The 19770-nt window shown below is 41.7% G+C and overlaps 1 protein-coding gene across 4 annotated transcripts in view; it reads right to left on the minus strand.

Moving 5' to 3' along the window:
* The window catches only part of DYNC1I1 (dynein cytoplasmic 1 intermediate chain 1), a 242226-nt gene that overhangs the window by 220455 nt on the left and 2001 nt on the right, over positions 1-19770 (minus strand). For all 4 annotated transcript variants that reach the window (XM_067562161.1, XM_067562160.1, XM_067562159.1 and 1 more), the window contains exon 2: positions 2017-2131. In XM_067562161.1, the coding sequence (XP_067418262.1) occupies positions 2017-2124 (108 nt within the window). In that variant the 5' untranslated portion in view covers positions 2125-2131. The remainder of the gene's footprint in view (positions 1-2016; positions 2132-19770) is intronic.

Raw genomic sequence — 19770 nt, forward strand, 5'->3', positions numbered from 1 at the left:
TTAAAGATAATAAAGAATTAGCTTGAATGACATAAAATGAGGTTTCTTGATTAAATGGGAGGAGAACATGCATGCACCATGGCTCTAGGCTATTATGGAAGTATTATGACAGCCATGAAGATACACTTGGGCAGCTTATTTATAATGGATTTATAAAGTTATATTTTCTTCCAAGTAAACAGGACTCTGCCAGTGTTTGAGACTGGACTGAGCCAAAAGGATATTTGCAGGAACCAGTACAGATTTATACAGAATTTTTCTTAAGCTATGAGTCAAATCTTTTTCCTATTACTTGTCAGATGTCGTTGTACTGTAGAATAATGGGAGATCAAGAGAAAACTTTGATCTTGATTCCACATAAAATGGCTGATGTGTTACAAGTAGGGACAGTCAAATTGAATTAGCGCTGATCTGGACTACAGAATTACTTTGGTATAATTACGTTACTCAGGGGTGTGAATAATCCACACTCCTGAGTGACGTAGTTATACCGACCTAAGCGCTGGTGTAGACGGCGCTATGTCAGCAGGAGAGCTTCTCCCGCTTACATAGCTACTGCCTCTCACAGAGGTGGGGTTATTAAACCGATGGGAGAGCTCTCTCCCGTCAGCTTTGTCCATCTTCACCTGAGGTGCTACAGTGGCGCAACTCCATTGGTGCAGTTGCGCTGATGCAAGTTTCTAGTATAGACAAGCCCTTAGCTAAAATACATACAGACCCTGACATTTCACTTGCAAGTAATAAAATAAATATGGCCATGATTCTGCTCCCACTAAATTCAATGAGAAAACTTACACTGACCTCAGTGATGCAGGAATAGGGCCTACATGAGGCTAAATGTTCTCCTTCCATGGGGAAAAATCAAGTGCTCATAACTCTTCAAGAGCTGAATTAGTGTCCCCCCCACACACACACACATACATGACCCTCGCTAAGCGAAGTGTGGCTTTGAAACTTCCTGGTTCCTGAGGCCTGAAAGATGACATACAATCCATTGCCATGGCTCTGTTCTCTTCTCATGTCTCTCTTAACTGGCTGTTAATTAATATTGAAAACACTGATGTTTAAAACCTCATATGGAGTGGGATAAGGTGGCTCTTCTTCCTTTCCCCTTCCCAACTGACTTTGTGAGCTGTTTATTGGTAATTGTACAAAACTGTATAACATGAAAAAAATATTAAAAGAGAAAATGATTTGGAACTTTGATTTCTTGTATCGCATCAGATTCCACGGTAGTTCTATGAAACACATGGCCCATATTAAGGTGTCAGTTTAAAAGGAAACCGATTATTAGTAAGGGATAACAGGTGCTTTAAACTACAGTTAGTGTTGACATTTGAAGGAAAAGAAACATAATCACTTAATGCTTCTTTGACTTTGCATGAAAATGAATATCCTTTCCCTGTCAATTCTCACCTCTATTTCACTAAGTGACTGAATAAAAAGAAGTACAAATCCCTTAATGAAAAACCTAATGCATATTGTCAAGGACAAATAAACTAATATGCCAATCAAACTTTAATAGAACTGAAAGATGCACTGATGCCAGGAGGCTAAAATAAAATTGCAATTATGTTTTACTTTAGTGGAGAATAATTACTGTAAATCTGTTACCTTAGCCAGCAATAAAGCCATTCTTAAGATTAAAAAAAAAAAAAAACCACCCCTCTTATTTAGGTTGTAATGGCTCAAAAAAAATTTTTTTTTTTAACTCCTGTGCCCCCACTAAAGGAATTCCCAGAAGAGAGCGTTGTGGTAAATTTTATTCCCTTTCTACATACACATGCATATCATATTGTCCAAACTGTTCTCTGTTGACAACTTACCTATTCTGAAAGTGATTTTTGTTTCAAACTTTCATGGCTGAACATAAACACATTTATTTTAGGACTAAAACTGCTGTGGTTGTGAGGATCACTTCCTACATGACACCTACGCGGCGTAAACCATATTGGAAGGCTAAACCTTAAACCTCTCTGTAGGCTCCTGACATTTAACGAGTTTGTGTATATTTACCTCTTTCTTTTTCCTTTCTTCTTCCTTGCGTTTCTTCTCCTCTCTTATTTGTGCTAAGCGCTGCTTTTTGCGCTCAAGCTCAGCTTTTAAATCACTTTTGTCTGACATTGTGACTCTGTTGAACAATAAAATAAAGTTATGGAAACAGAAAAATAGTCAGAATTAAACATTTTTTCTATTTATTAAAAAATGTTACTTGATTGCATCAAAAATGATATTTGAGATTATTGTAAATGCACATTTATATACATTGAGCCTTAGAACTACAGTATAGCTATGGAAAATAACCTTTGTTAGACAACTTCCCTAAAGACCACCTTAAAATATCCCTAAACATTGGGTAAAACTACCTTTAGCATTATGCACTAATGTACTAATTACCTTTATTAGAAGATCACCTTTTGTGAAGCCACTGCTTTTTGCCACTCCTTTGAGTGGATGCTTTTAGGGCAGCATTTCTCAAATGTGGCCACAACAATCGCATGTGGCCACCAGGGGTTTTTCCTGCTGCCACAACAGCCTCCAGGGCAGAGATGAGGGAAGGGCCAGAGGCAAAGCAGCAGCCCCTCCCTGCAGTGCCCCAGGACTCTGGGAAAGGGCTTCAGCACCCTCTCTTCTCCCCCGTCTTCAGTCATGGGGCATCAGAGAAGGGCTCCATCCTCCCCTCCCTGATTCAGCTGAAGGCTCTGGGGGCAGGCTTCAGCCCAGGGTGATGGGGTTTCAGCAGAGCTGGCCTTACCAGGTGCCATGGTCAAGCGGCAAGGAGTGGCTTGAGCCTGAGGTGCGAGGCAGCAGAAAAGAGCTTGGGGCAAAGGCCAGACCTGTGCTCTAGCCACTAAACCACACTGTTACTTCACAAATCATTGACTTAACTCGCAGATTATTTATTCAGTCCGTAACCTCAGCTTCAGAACTATTACGGACTATCCTGTAATGGCATCAATAGGGATTTATTGTCTCAACAGTACTTTACATAAAGATTCCTTCAGAGACACTAGTACAGACTCCAGCATAAAGAGCTAATTACATCCTTTTGTATTTTTAATTCACACCGCACTGACCCCATACACCATGACAGCTCAGAATCAATCTGGTCAATGCAAATGTCATGTACATGCAACAGAGGTCTATTGTCTGATCCAATGCATGGGACATTTAACTGGGTGATTTTCCATTGTTACTAACGACAGATACATATAAATCAGTGGCTGCATTGACAGGAAATCATCTGTAAATCTGCATGCTAAAAAAGACCTGACATTTCAAACTATCAAATTCCTCTGCTGTCACAATTTTCCCCTCGAAACAAGTAGAATTAGTGCATGCTATGGAGGGCACTGCCAGCAAAATTCCATCTGCATCCCAACATGCAACTGAAATTCTTGTATTGTCCTTGAAAATATTTTTGTTTATGGAGGCAGAGGATGGGAGAGAAATCCATGCAATATGGAGTAAATGTGTAAAATCTATAGCAATAGCAGAAAGGTCAGGATTGAGAGCATCTGCTTCAGCACAGACTGAGCTTCTCAGGCTGAAGTCATAGTTCAAACACACCAGCAGTTAAACTCCTCTTTGTCTAAACCGTACTTCAGCACAGACTGTAGGGCTAAAGTTTGTGGTCTGCCACATGGCACAATAGGTTTCAGGATTCTCAGGCTCCCCAGAGCCTGCAGTGGTTTCCAGATTCATTTTATATCAGCTCAGGATAAATGTAGGAAACAGTAGTGGGACTATGGCTATGAGGGACATTCAATTACTTAACAAGCTCTGACCCATCTGGCTGCATAATTGTGCATGTGGCCATATTTTTTGATAGCCAGCTGGATTACTCCTGTCCTGGCTCCATTCATAAAGATAAATGCATTGTCCATTGTTTTCAGTTTGAGAAAAAGAAAACAAAACAGCCAGAACGACTGTAGTCAACATAATAGCACAAAGCAATATTACCTTAAAGAACAATAATTTCTGTTCCAGAGGGGTAGCCTTGTTAGTCTGTTTTTAGCAAAACAGCGAGAGTCCTCTGCTCCGATGAAGAGGGTTTCTGCCCACAAAAGCTTACACCCAAATAAATGTGTTAGTCTTTAAGGTGCACAGGACTCTCACTGTTTTGCTAATAATTTCTGTGTGCCAGTGAATCATGTGATCAGTCAATATAAAAGATGGGATATTTTGAACAGGCAAATGGTTAGAAAAGAATATGAACTTTTTAATGATATTATCAGTATTATTCTGCCTTTAAAGCCTGTGTTGGATTTGTGGGCCTTTCAATGATATGGTCTAAATCCTATTTGAAGTCATTATCCTAATCTGTTGCAGACATTTGAATTCTGATGATAGAGTTTCCCCTAGGAGCCCGTAGGACTAGAGAAAGCTTTTTGCATTCTTTTAGTTCTGCAGTTTGGCAATAGAGAGTGGGATCCTATTTCTATGCAGAAAATATGCAAATTTATTTTAAGGCTGATGACAGAAACCCTGAGGGCTTAACTTCCCTTTCAAGCTGTTTTTCAGATATCAATGAATAGGTTTCCAAAAACTGGTTCTTTTAATGTCAGGGAATAAATTGCTTTTTCCATGATATGAGCATGAGTTATTTAATCTTTCACCTGCTCCTTTATAACACTGCAAAACCCCCATTAAGAGCCATAATGTTCTATTACATCCATCTCTTTTTAAATACAGTGTACCTCATATACAGAAAAGATGATACATTAAATTTCATCTGAGGAATGCTGCAAGAAATGCCACATTTCCCTCTTTGAATGATACAAAAGACTGAAACATTTATCTCTAGCTATTGTCTTCCTATGCATATTATTGTAATTCTTTAGTCTTCCAAATAGCTTATCAGGATTCAAATGGCCAAAAGTTTGCTGCTAGGATCTGAGAGCAAATCAAAAAGTCAGAATGCATTACCCCCTTGTTAGGACATCTGAGCCAGCCAACAGACTGAGATGAAGCAGCATGGTATTTGAATATATTGTTCTTTTTTAATCACTGTATGTGACACCAATTGTTTAGCTGACATTGTGCATTAACTCTGTGAATAGAAAGTTTCTGATATCGGCTATTCCATGTGTCAAATGCATTACTATAGCAAAGTTGTTTTAAAAAGTATTGGCTTTTGAAATTCCCCACTGTGCAGAGTCCCAGCACAAAGGCCTATGCATTGCTTACGTTCCGACAGTTCACAGGAGCACGCAACTGGCTGCCATTGCTGTCTCAGGTACTTCTATAGCTCCCATCACTGCAGTGTCTGAGCACCTAACATTCTTTAATGTCTTTATCTTCAGAACACCCCCGTGAGGTAGGGAATTGCCATTCATCCCATTTTACAGTCCGATTGGGGACTGAGGCATATGTCTACACTGCAAAAAAAAGGACCGGCAGCAGCAAGTCTCAGAGCCCAGGTCAAATGACTCAGGCTCACGCCGCATGGCTAATAATAGCAGTATAGATATTTAGACTCAGGCTATAGCCTGGGCTGTGAGACCAACCCCCCTCGTTGGATTTCAGAGCCCAGGTGCCAGCCCAAGCCCAAATGCTTATGCTTCTATCTCAGTCAAGACTCGCTGCCACAGATCTATTTTTGCAGTGTAGATGTAAACTTAGTGATTAGCCCAAGGACAAAGGAAGCCTGTGGCAGGGCAGGGAATTGAGCCTGGGTGATCACGTGTGGGAGATATGATAAGATTTGTCTTGTATTCTTTGTCAATTTTTTTCTCCAGCTGTGATTTTTCCTGTTTTTTGTACTATTCAGTTGTAAAAATGTAGGGCAAAAGGATTTCTTTTACTTATGATTGGGGATGGACGTGATTAGGGTTCTGGACCTCTTCATAGTCTGACTCCACATTCAGTCACTTGTTAATGGATCTCATTAGATGTGCTACAGTCTTCTGCGCTATTCCCCACAGTGCCTCAACTGAGGCATCACAGAAATTGGCACAATAGAAAAAGGGGCTCTCTTGGTATCTGAGAAGAACCAACTGCAAGTAAATAAGCAAATCTAATTCAATGGGATATTAGAAATGGGAAATGGGCTCAGAAAGTAACACCTGATCCACAGGTTGAGAACTACTGGACTGGAGGACCGGGTCTATAGTCTGTGAACTCATTTATTTTGTGTTAGTTTTCTGTGTGTTTTTTCATCTCAGTGATATTTGTTTCTGATTCACCATTTCTTTTTAGGGTATGTGTGATTCTAATCTATTCTACATAGATTCTTATACCACCCTCAGCACAGTAGTAACTGTGTACCTTCTAGTAGTGCACTGAAAGACATGATTTACATTTGCCACGTGATGTAATTTATTTCTTTGTTACTCTATCCACACTGTCATAGTTTCAGGGTAATTGTACCTGCATTCACTCTCCATGGTCTCTGGAAAACCCAGTTTGAACCAGTATATGAAAGCCTGTGCAGGGGTGGTACCTCTCTGGAGGTGTTACAACCTGAGTGATTCATCTTATTCACTCCCGACTGTTCTTAGTTCCTGGCAAAGCTTTGACAGCCCTCCTCCCCTGGAGTTGCATACAATCCCTGTCCATAATGATACATAAATCATTCATACATTTATACAACTTGGTCCCCAAAGACATTACATGTGATTACAATATCCATCACACACTGTCTTAGTTTGCTATTTTCCTATCAAACTGTATCTGAAAGCCAGACACTAACAAAAGCCTAAAAAATGGATATGCTTCATTTGACTCCAGTTCCCATGTCTACTATGTAAAGAATCTTCACATTCCTAAACTAATCCAAGGAAGACAAATGCCAGGCAAACAGCTGATAAAGAACAAGATGCAGTGCCGACTTATTTTTCCTTGAAGGACTTATCCCAGAAATCAATTCTGTGTTAAAACAAAACTATGTTTTGCTTTGTAGTTGCTTCTGTAATTGGCTAGTATGACTAAAAAATTAATCTAAAAATACTATATACAGATTTAATCTCTGTGAGAACTGACACATCTAAAGATTAAGAAAAAGAACTAGTTTTGCCCATAAGAAGTCCACATGCTGTTTGATGAATTTCAGAACAGAGTAGAGGCCACAATACTGAATTTCCCTTTGTATTTTCTGATTGTATTATTGCATACCACAAAGCAATATGGGCAGACAAAGCAATGTCCAAAGCAAACATTCCCGATATCATATGCAAGGGGGAAAAGACCTGTTAAAATATACAGTGATAAATGCTCAGGTATGATAACTACAACAAGAGATATAGTCATGAATAACACAAATATCTAGAGATGGGCCAGAATCAAACCCTGGTTTCAAGTGCTCTCCAACTTTGGAAAAGGTCTGATCCAAACTTCACAGATTTTTCACAGATATTTCACAGATATCAAAGGAGAAAGGGGACTGAGACATCTACTTTGGTTGTGTCCTATTAAACCACAGCTTTGAAAAAGAAATCAGAATCTAAATGACAACTAGGCTTGGAAAGATTAGATTTTTATTGGAAAGTGTCAGTAAATATCAAATTCACTGAGCATACACAAAAATATTTTCATCAATAATAAATCAAAATGTACAGATAGGCAAAGCAAGAAAAATGCTTTTTGAGAACTTATGGCACAACTGGGCATGGGTGGTCTTATCTAGTGGTCAGAGCAGGAGTCAGGAATCAGGGTGGGTTAGATACCAGGAGGTCAGAATCCAGGAGAAGCCAGAGGTACGTTACCAGAACAGTAGCAAGAACAGGTATTGCAGGGGAAGCAGTCCAAAGCAGGGAGATTCCAAATGGATAGACAATTTCCTGTTTCTGTGCTGGGTTTATGCAGAAGCTGTGAACCAATCAGGACCATCAGTGTTCTGCAAATCAGATTCCAGGATTGGAGTCCTCTGTCAGGGTTCAGCTTCTATTTTGGAAACTGCTAGCAGGTCACTGGGTGGCAGGCTGGAACTTACTAGTTTTCAAGAGCTCTGCAGAGCAGCATTCAAGACGTGTTGTCTGACAACTTATTAGAGTTTGATTTAAGGATATTTACTTTATATTCTGACACGTCGACAATTTGTGTTTTACTGGTTATAAAGTTTTATCTTTTTGAATCTCACTGTCTACTGTCGTTAAATTGTATGACCCTCCCTATTTTCTGACACCCTCTTCCCCGCTGTTTCCCGCAACTGTGAAAATTTAAATTGATAACAATAAAAAATGCTTTAAAAGAAACATTGATATTATCCATTGAAACTATTTAAAAAAAAGAATTTTGCCAAGCCTAATGATATCAAATAACAAACACAACAACAGTGGCAAATATTCCAATGACCTCTGTTTATGATCTATGATTTATAGCAAGGACGATTAAATCATAGGAAATTTTTTTTTTTACAAAGAGCGTGTCTTATTTTAAGAAAAATGAGGTCTCAAAAATGATGCCAATTGATTGGTACATAGAAACTGGAGGCCAGGTTTTGATTTCATCTACAGCAGTGCAATCCCATTGACTTCACTGGAGCCTGATTTGTATTTGTGTGAGAATCAGGCATGAGAAAAGAACTTTGTTTAGTTGAAAGATTACAAAAACAAGACAGAGAATTTGGTCCTTTTATCTATGAGATTAATACTAATATGTGGATTATAATTATACATAATAGTTTTGTTTTTAGTGGTTTGCCTTGTTAATGGCATGCAGAATTTCTTTCTATATTTGTGTCCTTCTCTGTCCTCATATGCATTTTATATAAAACAAATTTATTAAATAAGAAAAAAATAATAATCACACAGCTGTAGTAAACTGTGTAAAGAAAGGATCATTGTAAGATTCATAATGTGCATTAGCCAAAAAGACTACAATGTTTCTACCATTTCAGTCTTTGTCAGTGACAGGAAATACAATTATCATTCTCTTTTCAGTTCTTCTGTGATTGGACTGATGAGTCTAAACTAAATGGGCTTTAATTTGCAATTATCAGGCAAAAATTATAAATATAAAATAATACAGAATTTACATAGCATGTGTTTCAAGATATTTGAACTGTCCTAATAAGGGTAAAAATATAGGCTCTCTTCTGTTTTCGCACTATTAAAGTAATCAACTTTCCCCAAAAAGAAAATACTGTGGGAAATAATGGGGCAGTTTTCTCATGGGGCTTTCTCAGCACAAATGCAGAATGGCATCACTGGTTTTTTGTCTTCATTACAATACCTTCTAATCCCATCAGCACATTTTTTATTGTTAGTTTGCAGATAGCGAAAGGCATACAACATTCAAAAGCTTTGCCAAGTACAGCAGATTATGCACTTGAATAGATAACTACACGCTTGGGGGTTACGATTTAGTTCAAATTTCTCATTTAGTTCCCAAAGGTTAAAGATTTTTAAGCCACTCTTTGGTAATACTCCAAACATCACATATAACACTAACTACCTTTTCTTTAAGTTGGTTGCTGTTAAGGATATTTTTGTTCATGTGCAGTGAGATGGTTGAGTGTCTGTAGCTAAATCATTAGTATTCTCAGTTAATTTTTATATATTTATTTAGAAGCAAATCACAATATCCTTACTCACACTAAGTAGTCCCTTACTCCACAAGTAATCCCATTGACTTCAGTGGTACTCATGGTAAATAGTACTATTTGCACATAACTCAGGACACATTGGACTCTGACCCTTACTAGTAATTCTGCTATCCTGTTTCTGGAAAGCCATATTTTTATATTAAGGGAATAATATAATAATAATACTGCCCAATACTGCTAATATCTAAGCACATGAGTAATTTTATTTATAGAAGTGCTCGTGTTGAACTAAATAAAACTACATGCATCGATAAGTGTTTGTAGGATCAGGGGCTTAAAGTGTAAGTGTAAGTTTTGTAGTAAATTCTCTTAATATGTAACAATTTCTTAAAGATTTGGGCGAGTTAGTTTGGGTTTACATAGCTGTAATACAGATTTTAAACTTCTGTACACAAATTTTTAAATTTGATCTCTATGCATTTTTAATCCTGAATCACACAGATTTTGTACATTTAGACATCCAGACACTTTTTTTTCTCTCAAACATTTGAAATGTTTCATCTGTCTAGCTCTAAGTTAAGTTGGGTGAAAAACTGGACTCTTCATTTTTCCCCATCTAAATCCTTAATTTAAGGGTTACATTAAGAGGAGTTTTTGGTTCAGCACTAGCAACAGCCAAATGTGCAACTGAAACCAAACTGACAGAAAAAATCAACATCCGACATAACTTTGAAGACTTCAACTAATGAAAATGATGTCTCTTTTATATTGCTTATGGACAAACTAGCACAGATCATCCATCAAATTCTTGGAATGCATTGGAGACTATTTTTTATTTCTGAAGGTGGAGAAAGCAAGTTGGGGAGAGGCTGTTCTAGATCAGATTTTGACAAATGAGGAGGAACTGGTTGAGAATCTGAAAGTGGAAGGCAGCTTGGGTGAAAGTGATCATGAAATGATAGAGTTCTTTATTCTAAGGAATGGTAGGAGGAAAAACAGTACAATAAAAAGAGTAGATTTCAAGAAGGCAGCCTTTAGCAAACTCAGACAGTTGGTAGGTAAGATCCCATGGAAAGCAAGTCTAAGGGGAAAAACAATTTGAGTGTGTATACACTGTGGAGTGAAATCAATTTACTTTAAATCATCTTTCACCCGCTGAATTTTAGAAATCAGAGGAGCGTGATCACACCACTCTCATTGCATCGGGGAATTGCGTCCCCACTAGTTGTGGTTGGGTCAACAATCAAAGCAGTGCACCATGGGTATCTATCCCACAATGCAACTAGCCGCAGAGGCTTTTGGGAAGGTTGTCATCCTCCCATGATGTAATGTACTCCCCCCCTTCCCCAGTCCAAAACAAACAGACAATCTCCTTTTCACGCCATTTTTCCAAACCCTTCAGTCTCTTCCACGTGCACACCATTGCCTGAGAGGAATGGAGCCCACTCAGCTCTGCACTATTATTGTGAGAATCACAAACACCTCACGACTTATTCTGCAGTATTTTCAGGGGCAAAACAAGAGCCGCAGCACTGAAAATTGCGATGTTACAGAGGCCGCCTTGCTACAAGCCATAAAATGAAACAATTCCCATTTGCTACAGGCTGTCACACACCATCTGCAGTCGGTGGAGTGCCGCTTCTGGTCCCAGGAAACAAACAGTGACTGGTGGGATCGCATCGTTATGAAGGTGTGGGATAATGAGCAGTGACTGCAGAACTTTCGGATGCAAAAGGCCACTTTCTTTTAACTTTGCGGAGAGCTCTCCCCAGCCCTGAAACCCATGAATACTTGCCTGAGACCAGCTCTGACAGTGGAGAAGAGAGTGGCCATCATTCTGTGGAAGCTAGCAATGCCAGACTGCTACCAGTCAGTTGGGAATCAATTTGGAGTCGGTAAATCCACCGTGGGAGCAGCTGTGATTCAAGTGTGCTGGGCCATTAATAGACGTCTGCTAAGAAGGTTAGTGACTAGGAAATGTGAAGGACATAGTGGAAGGCTTTTCCACAGGGGATCAAAGGGGATGCTTCACCGACATCAGTATGGGGTGGTCTGCAAAGGTGCATTACACCTGCATCTTTAGTAACTCAGGTCTGATAAAAAAGATGCAGGCAGGCACTTTCTTTCCTGATCATAAAATAAATATTGGCGATGTTGAAATGCTAATAGTGATCCTGGGTGATTCTGCCTACCCCTTGCTCCACTGGCTAATGAAGCCCTACACCGGGCACATGGACAGCAAGATGGAGCGTTTTAATAATAAGCTCAGCAAGTGCAGAATGGTGGTGGAATGTGCATATGGACATTTAAAAGCACGCTGGTGAAGTCTGCTCACTAGGTTAGACCTCAGTGAAAAAAACATCCCAATAGTTATCTCTGCCTGCTGTGTGCTCCATAATGTCTGTGGGACAAAGGAGAGACGTTCCCATTGGGTTGGGTTGTGGAGGCAGATAGGCTGGCCACAAATTTTGAGCAGCCAGATGTCACTGCAATGCTGAGAGCGCTGCACCTCAGGGAAGCATTGAAAAACCGCTTTTGCAATGAAACAACAGTAATGTGCCTTGCTTATCTGTGCTGTGCTTTCACTTCGCATCCCCTACCCATCCCCCACCGAGCCAGTTCCACCTCCTCCCCCTCATCCACCATTCCATTCCCCTTCCCCGCCCCCTCACTTCCCTGTCCCTTTATTCCCTTTTTATCAATAAATAAAGAGTAATGAATTGGAAAGCAGTACTTTCTTTATTTGTGATCCTTCACAGAGGCGGGAAATGGAATATAATGGGATTTTTTGCATGCATTTTGTGGGGCCAGAGATACAGAGCCCATTTTGACTGTGCGCACAGGAAAGAATCACACATCCCCACTCCTTAAAGGGGCCATCACCTCTTTCTGCTTGCCTCAACTGGCAAGGAGTTCAGCATGTACTGCACCCTGCTCAAACTCCTCCTAGACCGCTTTGGGGTGGCAGCTAGGAAAGACTGCGTTAGCTCAGAGTTTTGCAAAGGCTGCAGAAGGAGTCTGTCTTGCCGCTGAATTTCCTGAAGCTCAGACACCTCAACATGTCTGACTGATCACGCATTATACGCAGCATCTCTTCTTGTGTTCAACGCTCATACTCCTGTGCTGCCTTCCTGTTGTCCATGTCCATGTTCAGTCTGTCAGAGAATGAAATCCTCCACACTCTTAGCTCTGTATCAGCAGCTGCGGAGGCATTCATTAGCTCATTAAACATGTCATCCCAGTTTTTTTTGTTTCACCTTCTTATCTGCGACAGGCGCTCTGCAGGACTATGAGAGAGTGGTGTGTTGTAGGCCACATTGTCCACTGTGAGGGAAGCAAAGCACAAGGTACCCATTGTTAACTTATCCCATGGATGAAATGCAATGTTACAATGTAAAAATAAGTCTCCTAAACATTCCCAAGGGATGGTTACAACTACATTCCATTGCCTGACTAATGCAGGGGTTGAAGTGCTGTTCTAGCCATTGTAAGTAAGGGGCGAGTGAATCCGTGTTAGTGAAATTCTCAGGGCCCATGCTGTACAAGTCCATGCTCCCTAGAGCAGTATGGATGTCAGGCTCCCAACGGATCAGGCTTTTAACAGGTGGTAGAAAGAGTGAGGGGTGTATACGGGTTAACTGTCTCTGGAGTAAAAAAATGGGAACCCATTTGCGAATGCCCAAAGGCCATAGCAACAACATCCTGCTTAGGGACTTGCGGTGTTCTGAACCAAGAAACCATCCCTAGCTATGAAATAACACACACTTTAAAAAACTTTCTTGGTCAGCGACTGTAAATGTGCGCCATCTTCCCAAGGTAACCATGTATGACATCAGCCTGCTGAGAATCACTGAGGCAGAAAAGGAGGATTTGCTGCAAGCATCTGGCTACAGGCCTGACCCTTATGCTGCTATGCTGTGTTTATGAGGATGCCTGCACAATTAATAAGAGTGGCGGGGGAAATGTCCTATTGCGGTGGAAGAAATAAGGCTGCCCTCCCAAGAAACCCTCTGCAAAGGATTGCAGAGTACCTGTATGAAAGCTTCCTGGAGATATGCATGGAGGATTCTCAGAGCATCCTTGCACATAAATAATCTTTTCCAGGGTGAACCCAGTGCTTAAGCACACCAAGTACGAGGAAGCACAGCCCCATCGCCCCACACACACCACTTTTTCTGCTGGTACAAGATTCTGAACAGGGGATATAACCAAAGACATGCAATTTGCAATACATACTCACCAGATGTGCCTTTCCCGGCATGCTGGTCAGTCACAGTTGCCTGCATCTTGGTGGGCTACTCCTGTGTTGCAAACAGCTCCTGGCTTTCAGGGAGAAGCGATACCACACTTGCCTGCCCCTTGTTCTCCTCATCATCCTCCTCCTCCTCATCCACGGACTCAGCCTCATTCATCCTGGCCTCAGATTCCCCCGAGGTATCAACACTATGTGATGGCATAGTGGTGAGGTCTCCACCGAGAATCGCATGCAGCTCCTCGTAAAAGCAGCTTGTTTTTGGTGAGTACCCAGAACGATTGTTAACTTCCCTAGTTTTCTGATAAGCCTGCCTCAGGTCTTTGATCTTAACGTGGCACTGCTGCACGTCCCTGTTGTGCCCCTTCTCCAATATGCTATGAGATATCTTCTCATAGATATCCAAATTTCTTTTGCTGGCTCGGAACTGAGCCAGGACAGACTTTTCACCCCACAGACCGATGAGATCCAAGACCTCAGGTCGACTCCAGGCTGGAGCGCGTTTGGGGAGTGCAGTTGCCATGATCAGCTGTACTGGCAAACTTTCTCCGCACTGACCAAACAGGAAATGGGAATTCAAAATTTCCCGGGACTTGCAGGGAGGAGTTATTTCCTGTTTACGTGGCCACAGTGCAGCAGACTGCAAATGTGCAGAGCAGTCAGAACAGAGCATTATAGGATACCTCTCGGAGGCCAATGACATCAATTTACATTGCGCTCTGCCTGCACTGACATTCATTTGACCCACAGAATTTGACTTTAGCGCTACGGCACTTGTGGAGATGGTTTTATTAAGTCATATTTTATCGCAATTTAGGTTGGCGGAACTGACATGTCAGTGGAGACGCATACTTTAGATGTTACAACAGGGATAGTTTCAGTTGCGTTTGCCCCAATTAACAACTGAACTGGTAATCGTGAGACAGAGAGACCCAAAGAAAAATGGAGAGAGGGAAGAGATGTGGAAAGAGGCCTGGGAAAAACAAAGCAGTGCTCTTAAAAAGGTCCCCGTATAACTGTTTACTAATGAGTGATGCTGAATGAAACCACTCACTTTACTAACTTAAACATTCATTATTCTGTGGGCTGAACGGGGGCATTTAGACAGTGCTCAGGGAAGAAGTGGCACGGTGCTGCCCCGGGACTTCCAGGAAGGATTATACCTCGGGAAGGCACAGCCTATTTTCTCCAGGCCAGTGGAGGGGAGGTTCAAGCACAGGAGCAGCATAACATATTGAAACAGTAAAAGGTACAGTTGTTCTGTGATTAACTGCTGGGACTCACAAGAGTCATCTGAACATTAATTATTCATCAGATAATGCCATTCTATGTAAGTAAGGCAGAGCACAGCTGTTACACAGGGCCTGATCCAAAGCCCATTAAGTCAGAGGAAAGACTCCTATTGGCTTCAATAGGGTTTGGATCAGGCCCATGCTTTCAAACAGAAGGGCATTGATGGTTATGTGCACCACTCGGTGAATCTTTGATTGTGCCTTCACTGAAGTCAGTGAGAAACTATCATTGCCTTCAGTAGGGGCAGAATTTGGCCCAATGCCCTTAGTCATTGCAGCAACTTAAACCAGGGTGTGATGCTGGCTGGATTGAGGGGGCCATTTATTATGTTATTTAACATCAATATGTCAAAATCATAATAATTCATATGAGATATGCTGTGTCAGGTACTGCTAGAAAGGCTATAATGTGCTAAGTAAGATGATGATGTTTATGTTCATGTGTTATATGTGTAATGGAAGTTATGGATATGTTTGATGTATCTGTATTTCAACTTGTGCTGTGTCTGGGCGACACCCCAGACAGGATGGCTGCAGCATTAGCCTGCTTAATGGAACATTAAGGAAACTCACAGGTACAATGGGCTGAGGGGAGAAGCCAGGGATACACCTGATGAGTCACCAGGACTTATTCATGTGACCCTGGACTCCATCTTATTCCTGTAAATTTCCACAAGCAGCATGGCAATGGCAAAAAGACATAAAAGGCAGCACCACATCCATTTTGCCTTCAGTCGTCAGTCATCAGTCTTTACCTACCTCTGGATCAACTCATCTACAGCTGAACTGAACTCAAGCTGTGAAACAAAGGACTGAGACCCATCCTGGTACTGGATGTACACCAGAGGGACTATACAAGCCTGCAAACTCCACAATTCTACTAGAAACCTGATAAATATGGACTTTCAAATCAACTGTATGTGTCTGATTGCTTTAATCATTTAACATTTCTCTTATAATTTGTTTCTTTCCTTTTATAATAAACCTTTAGTTTTATTTACTAAAGAATTGGCTGGCAGCGTGGTATTTTGGGTAAGATTAAAACTCATATTGATCTGGTACTGTGGCTGACCCTTTGGGGTCAGGAGAAACCTTTCTGGTAAAGAGCATAGAGTTTTAAATAACTGATCTCTTTACTGGACCGAGTGGCCGATTGGGAGCAAGAGACTGAAACGCAGTAAAGGGGGCTGTGTATATTTTTATTTTAGCTTCTTGATAACTGGTGTGGGGAATCAGAAGCATTGTTTGTGACTGGTTAGGAAGTCTGACTTCAGTGTCACCCACCAGCGTTGGGAGAATCTGCTCTCCTTTTGCAGCCTGCCCTGACCTTGGCATTTTCAGAGTAGGGCTCGACAAATTTGCTTTGTAGCTAGAAGCCAGCTAGAAGCCAGCCAGCCCAAAAATTAAGGAGACAGACAATGTGGGCCCAGCGACAGGGCATCCTGTGCGGAGCGCAGCAGCCGCTCTCCCCTCCCAGCCTCACAACATGGAAGCAGTGGCGCCCTGACTGGAGCGCAGCAGCCACTCTCCCAGCCCCACCCCTTCCCCCCGTCCCTCTCCCACAATGTGGGCCCAGCGGTGGGGCGCCCTGGCTGGAGCATGGAAACCGCAGCTCTCCCCCCTCCCAGCCCCGCCACATGGACGCAGTGGCGCCCTGGTCAGAGCATGGTGGCTGCTCCCCCCCGGGACCCAGTCCTTCACTGGGAGAAATACTAGGCACCAAAATTAAATTCCTAGGTGCCATGGCAACCTGGCACCCGGGGTTTGTCGAGCCCTGACTTAAACATTGTTCCATGGTTCGTTATTATATCAGACAATGATTTCCAGAAACTTTGTCATTCCTGCACTGGGCCCTCTGTTACTGGAATGTTTACTGTGGCCACGTTTTTTGTAGCAGGTTTCATATATACTATCGAGGCAAAAAGCTTCTCACGCACCTGCTGTTGTGAAACCTGGCTTACATAGTTCTCAATATATCATTGTTAATGGGGAATCATCAACAAATGGGTGTGTTTGAAGAGTGGTTCCACAGGGATAAGGTCTCAGCTCACTGCTATTCATTGTTTTTAATCAATGGTTGGGAAGAAAATATAAAATCATTGCAGCTAAACTTTGCAAATGACACAAAGCTTGGTAGAGTGGTAAATAATGAAGACAGGTCACATATAGAGAGTGATCTGGAACACTTGGTAAACTGGGACCAATCACTCAACATATGTTTTTAATACAGTGAAATGCAAGGTCATACATCTAGGAATAAAGACTGTATGTAACTCTCACAGGATGGGGGGACTGTACCCTGGAAAGTAATGACTGAAAAAAATTGAGGAGTCATGGTAGATAGCCAAATGAAAATGAACTCCCAGTGAAATGCTGTGTGGCAAAAAAGCACTAACACAATCCTTAGATGTATAAATGGGGAACTATCGAGTAGCAGTAGGCAGATATTGCCTCCATATAGGACTTAAATTGGGCCAGAATGGCATATCAGCACCTCTCTCAGGCTGCTATCTTGTTTTTCAGAATCTCAGATTTTTTATTTTGTTTGTCTGTTTGTCTTTAAAGCAAGACTATGTCTACAATACAAACTTCTGCTAGCATAGCTCTGTTGGTCAGGGGTTGAAGAGCTGTGGTTCCTCATCAACACAGTTGTGCCAGCAAAAGCAGCTAGGGTAGATGCAGTTTATACCAGCAAAATTGCACTTTTGCCAGTAGAGTTTATTTTGCTGGGGGGCGAGGAGGGGGAATGAGGACAAGGGAGGGGGAATGTGAAGAGGGTCTGGAATAAGCTATACTGGCAAAAGCCCATTTTTGCCAGTATAAGTTGCATCCACACTAGGACCACTTTGCCAATACAGCACACCAGTATATCTATACCAGAAAAAGCACTCCTAGGGTAGACCTTGGCTAAGTTTCTAGCCCTCATGTTTGCAAAGAAAACCTTGGAAAGGTGTGCCAGCCTGCCTGCATCTGCAGAGAGCCTGAGACTATAGATCAGAGAGGAGTGAACTGCTCCATTCATGACAGTGGATGTTACCTCAAATGTCAATGATGATACTTTAAATGTCAACATCTACTTCACCACTCATCAAAGCATATAAGGAAGAAGAAAAAGAATCATATTAAAAAGATCTACACAATCTACTCTGAGGGCTAGTGTACACTTAAATCTTGCAGCAGCACAGCAGTATCAATACAGCTGTTCCACTTTAAGAGCGCTTGGGTAGCCGCGTTATATTAATGGGATAGAGCTCTCCCGCTGACATAATAAAATCACCTAACCGAGCAGTGGTAGTTCTCTCACCGACATAGCGCTGTCCACACAAGCACTTACGCCAACAAACCTTGTGTCGCTCAGAGGGGTGTTTTTTTCACACTCCTGAGCGACAAAAGTTTTGCCGGCATAAGTGCTAGTATAGACAAGTGACATTGTGAGATACCTCATTAACCTATTACCTCAGTCAAGCAGGAGCACTCCTGAGGAGTCCAGCAGAGTGCCCATATGTCTGTAGAAACCCCTGTGACAAGGAGCCCAGATCATTCATGATCATATTTTGAACATCTTAGAGGAGCATCTTATTTTCGTGGCTCAAGTGGGCAGTTTATATTGTGGATGGAGCTTGGAAGAGTAACACTAGCTTCCCCTCCCTGCACAGTTTTTCCCCTCCTATACAGCATTGGTGAGACCACTTCTCTAATACCGTGTCCAGTTCTGGTGTCCGCACTTTAAAAAGAATGTTGAAAAATTTAAAAGTGCAGAAAGTAGACACAAGAAAGATTCAAGATCTGGAAACCAGCTCTTACAATGAAAGAGTTAAGGAGCTCAATCTATTTAACTGAAGACAAGGTAAAAAGGTTACTTGAATGTTATCTATAATTACCTACTCTAAAAATATCTGATAAAAACAGGCTTTTCAATCTATGAGACAAGACATAATGAGATCCAATGGCTGGAAGCTGAAGCTAGAAAAATTCACACTGAAAATCAAGCAAAAAAATGTTTCAGAGTAAGGGTAATTAACCACTGGAACATATTACTAAGGGATGGGGCAGATTGCCCCCTCTCTCCTAAAAGAGAGGAGTTCAGACATTTAACTGCAGACATCCTGAGACTGAAAGAGCGAAAAGGGCATTTGCCTGAGTGCACCTTGCCTACACCTTTGCCATCATCTTCCCACAGCCTTTGTAACCTTGGCTTTTCCTGGGTGTCTCTCTCTCTTTCTCAGCTATCCTTAGAAGGAAGGTTCTCAGTGCAGCTAGGAAAGCAGTGCGGTTAATTCAGTTTCAGGCTATATTAACTTGTGGTGGTGTCTGCTGTTCATGTGGAGTAGAGTCTGGAGGAAACCAGCTGGTTCCACTCTGTGCTTCTTCTTCCACTTCACAGAGCTGGGGGCTCACAGAGCCCTCCTGGGGCCCTCCTGTGGGTTGGGGGAAAGGGAATGTGTTACAGAGGTAGAACTCCCCTGAGGAGTGCATGTATAGAGAGGAAGAATGGGACAAGAAGTTTGGATTTTCACAGGTGAAAAATGCATGCTTTTGGGAGAGCCCAGTGATCCAATGGTAACCTGGTGGATCTGGATATGAGCTTGTTCCCTTAGGAGTGCTGCAGAGGCTCCCTTAGGCAGAAGTTCAACGGCTGGGGGAGTTAACACTTCAAATTGCAGTTGAGCAACCCTCTCTTGCTGAGGCTCCAAGGAACACTGATGAGCTTTATATCTCTCCCTGTTAAGTTTGGGGGA

This window comes from Emydura macquarii, unplaced genomic scaffold, assembly GCF_026122565.2.
Source record: "Emydura macquarii macquarii isolate MOO-44397 ecotype Brisbane River unplaced genomic scaffold, CSIRO-AGI_Emac_v2 contig_2422, whole genome shotgun sequence".
Taxonomy (NCBI): Eukaryota; Metazoa; Chordata; order Testudines; family Chelidae; genus Emydura; species Emydura macquarii.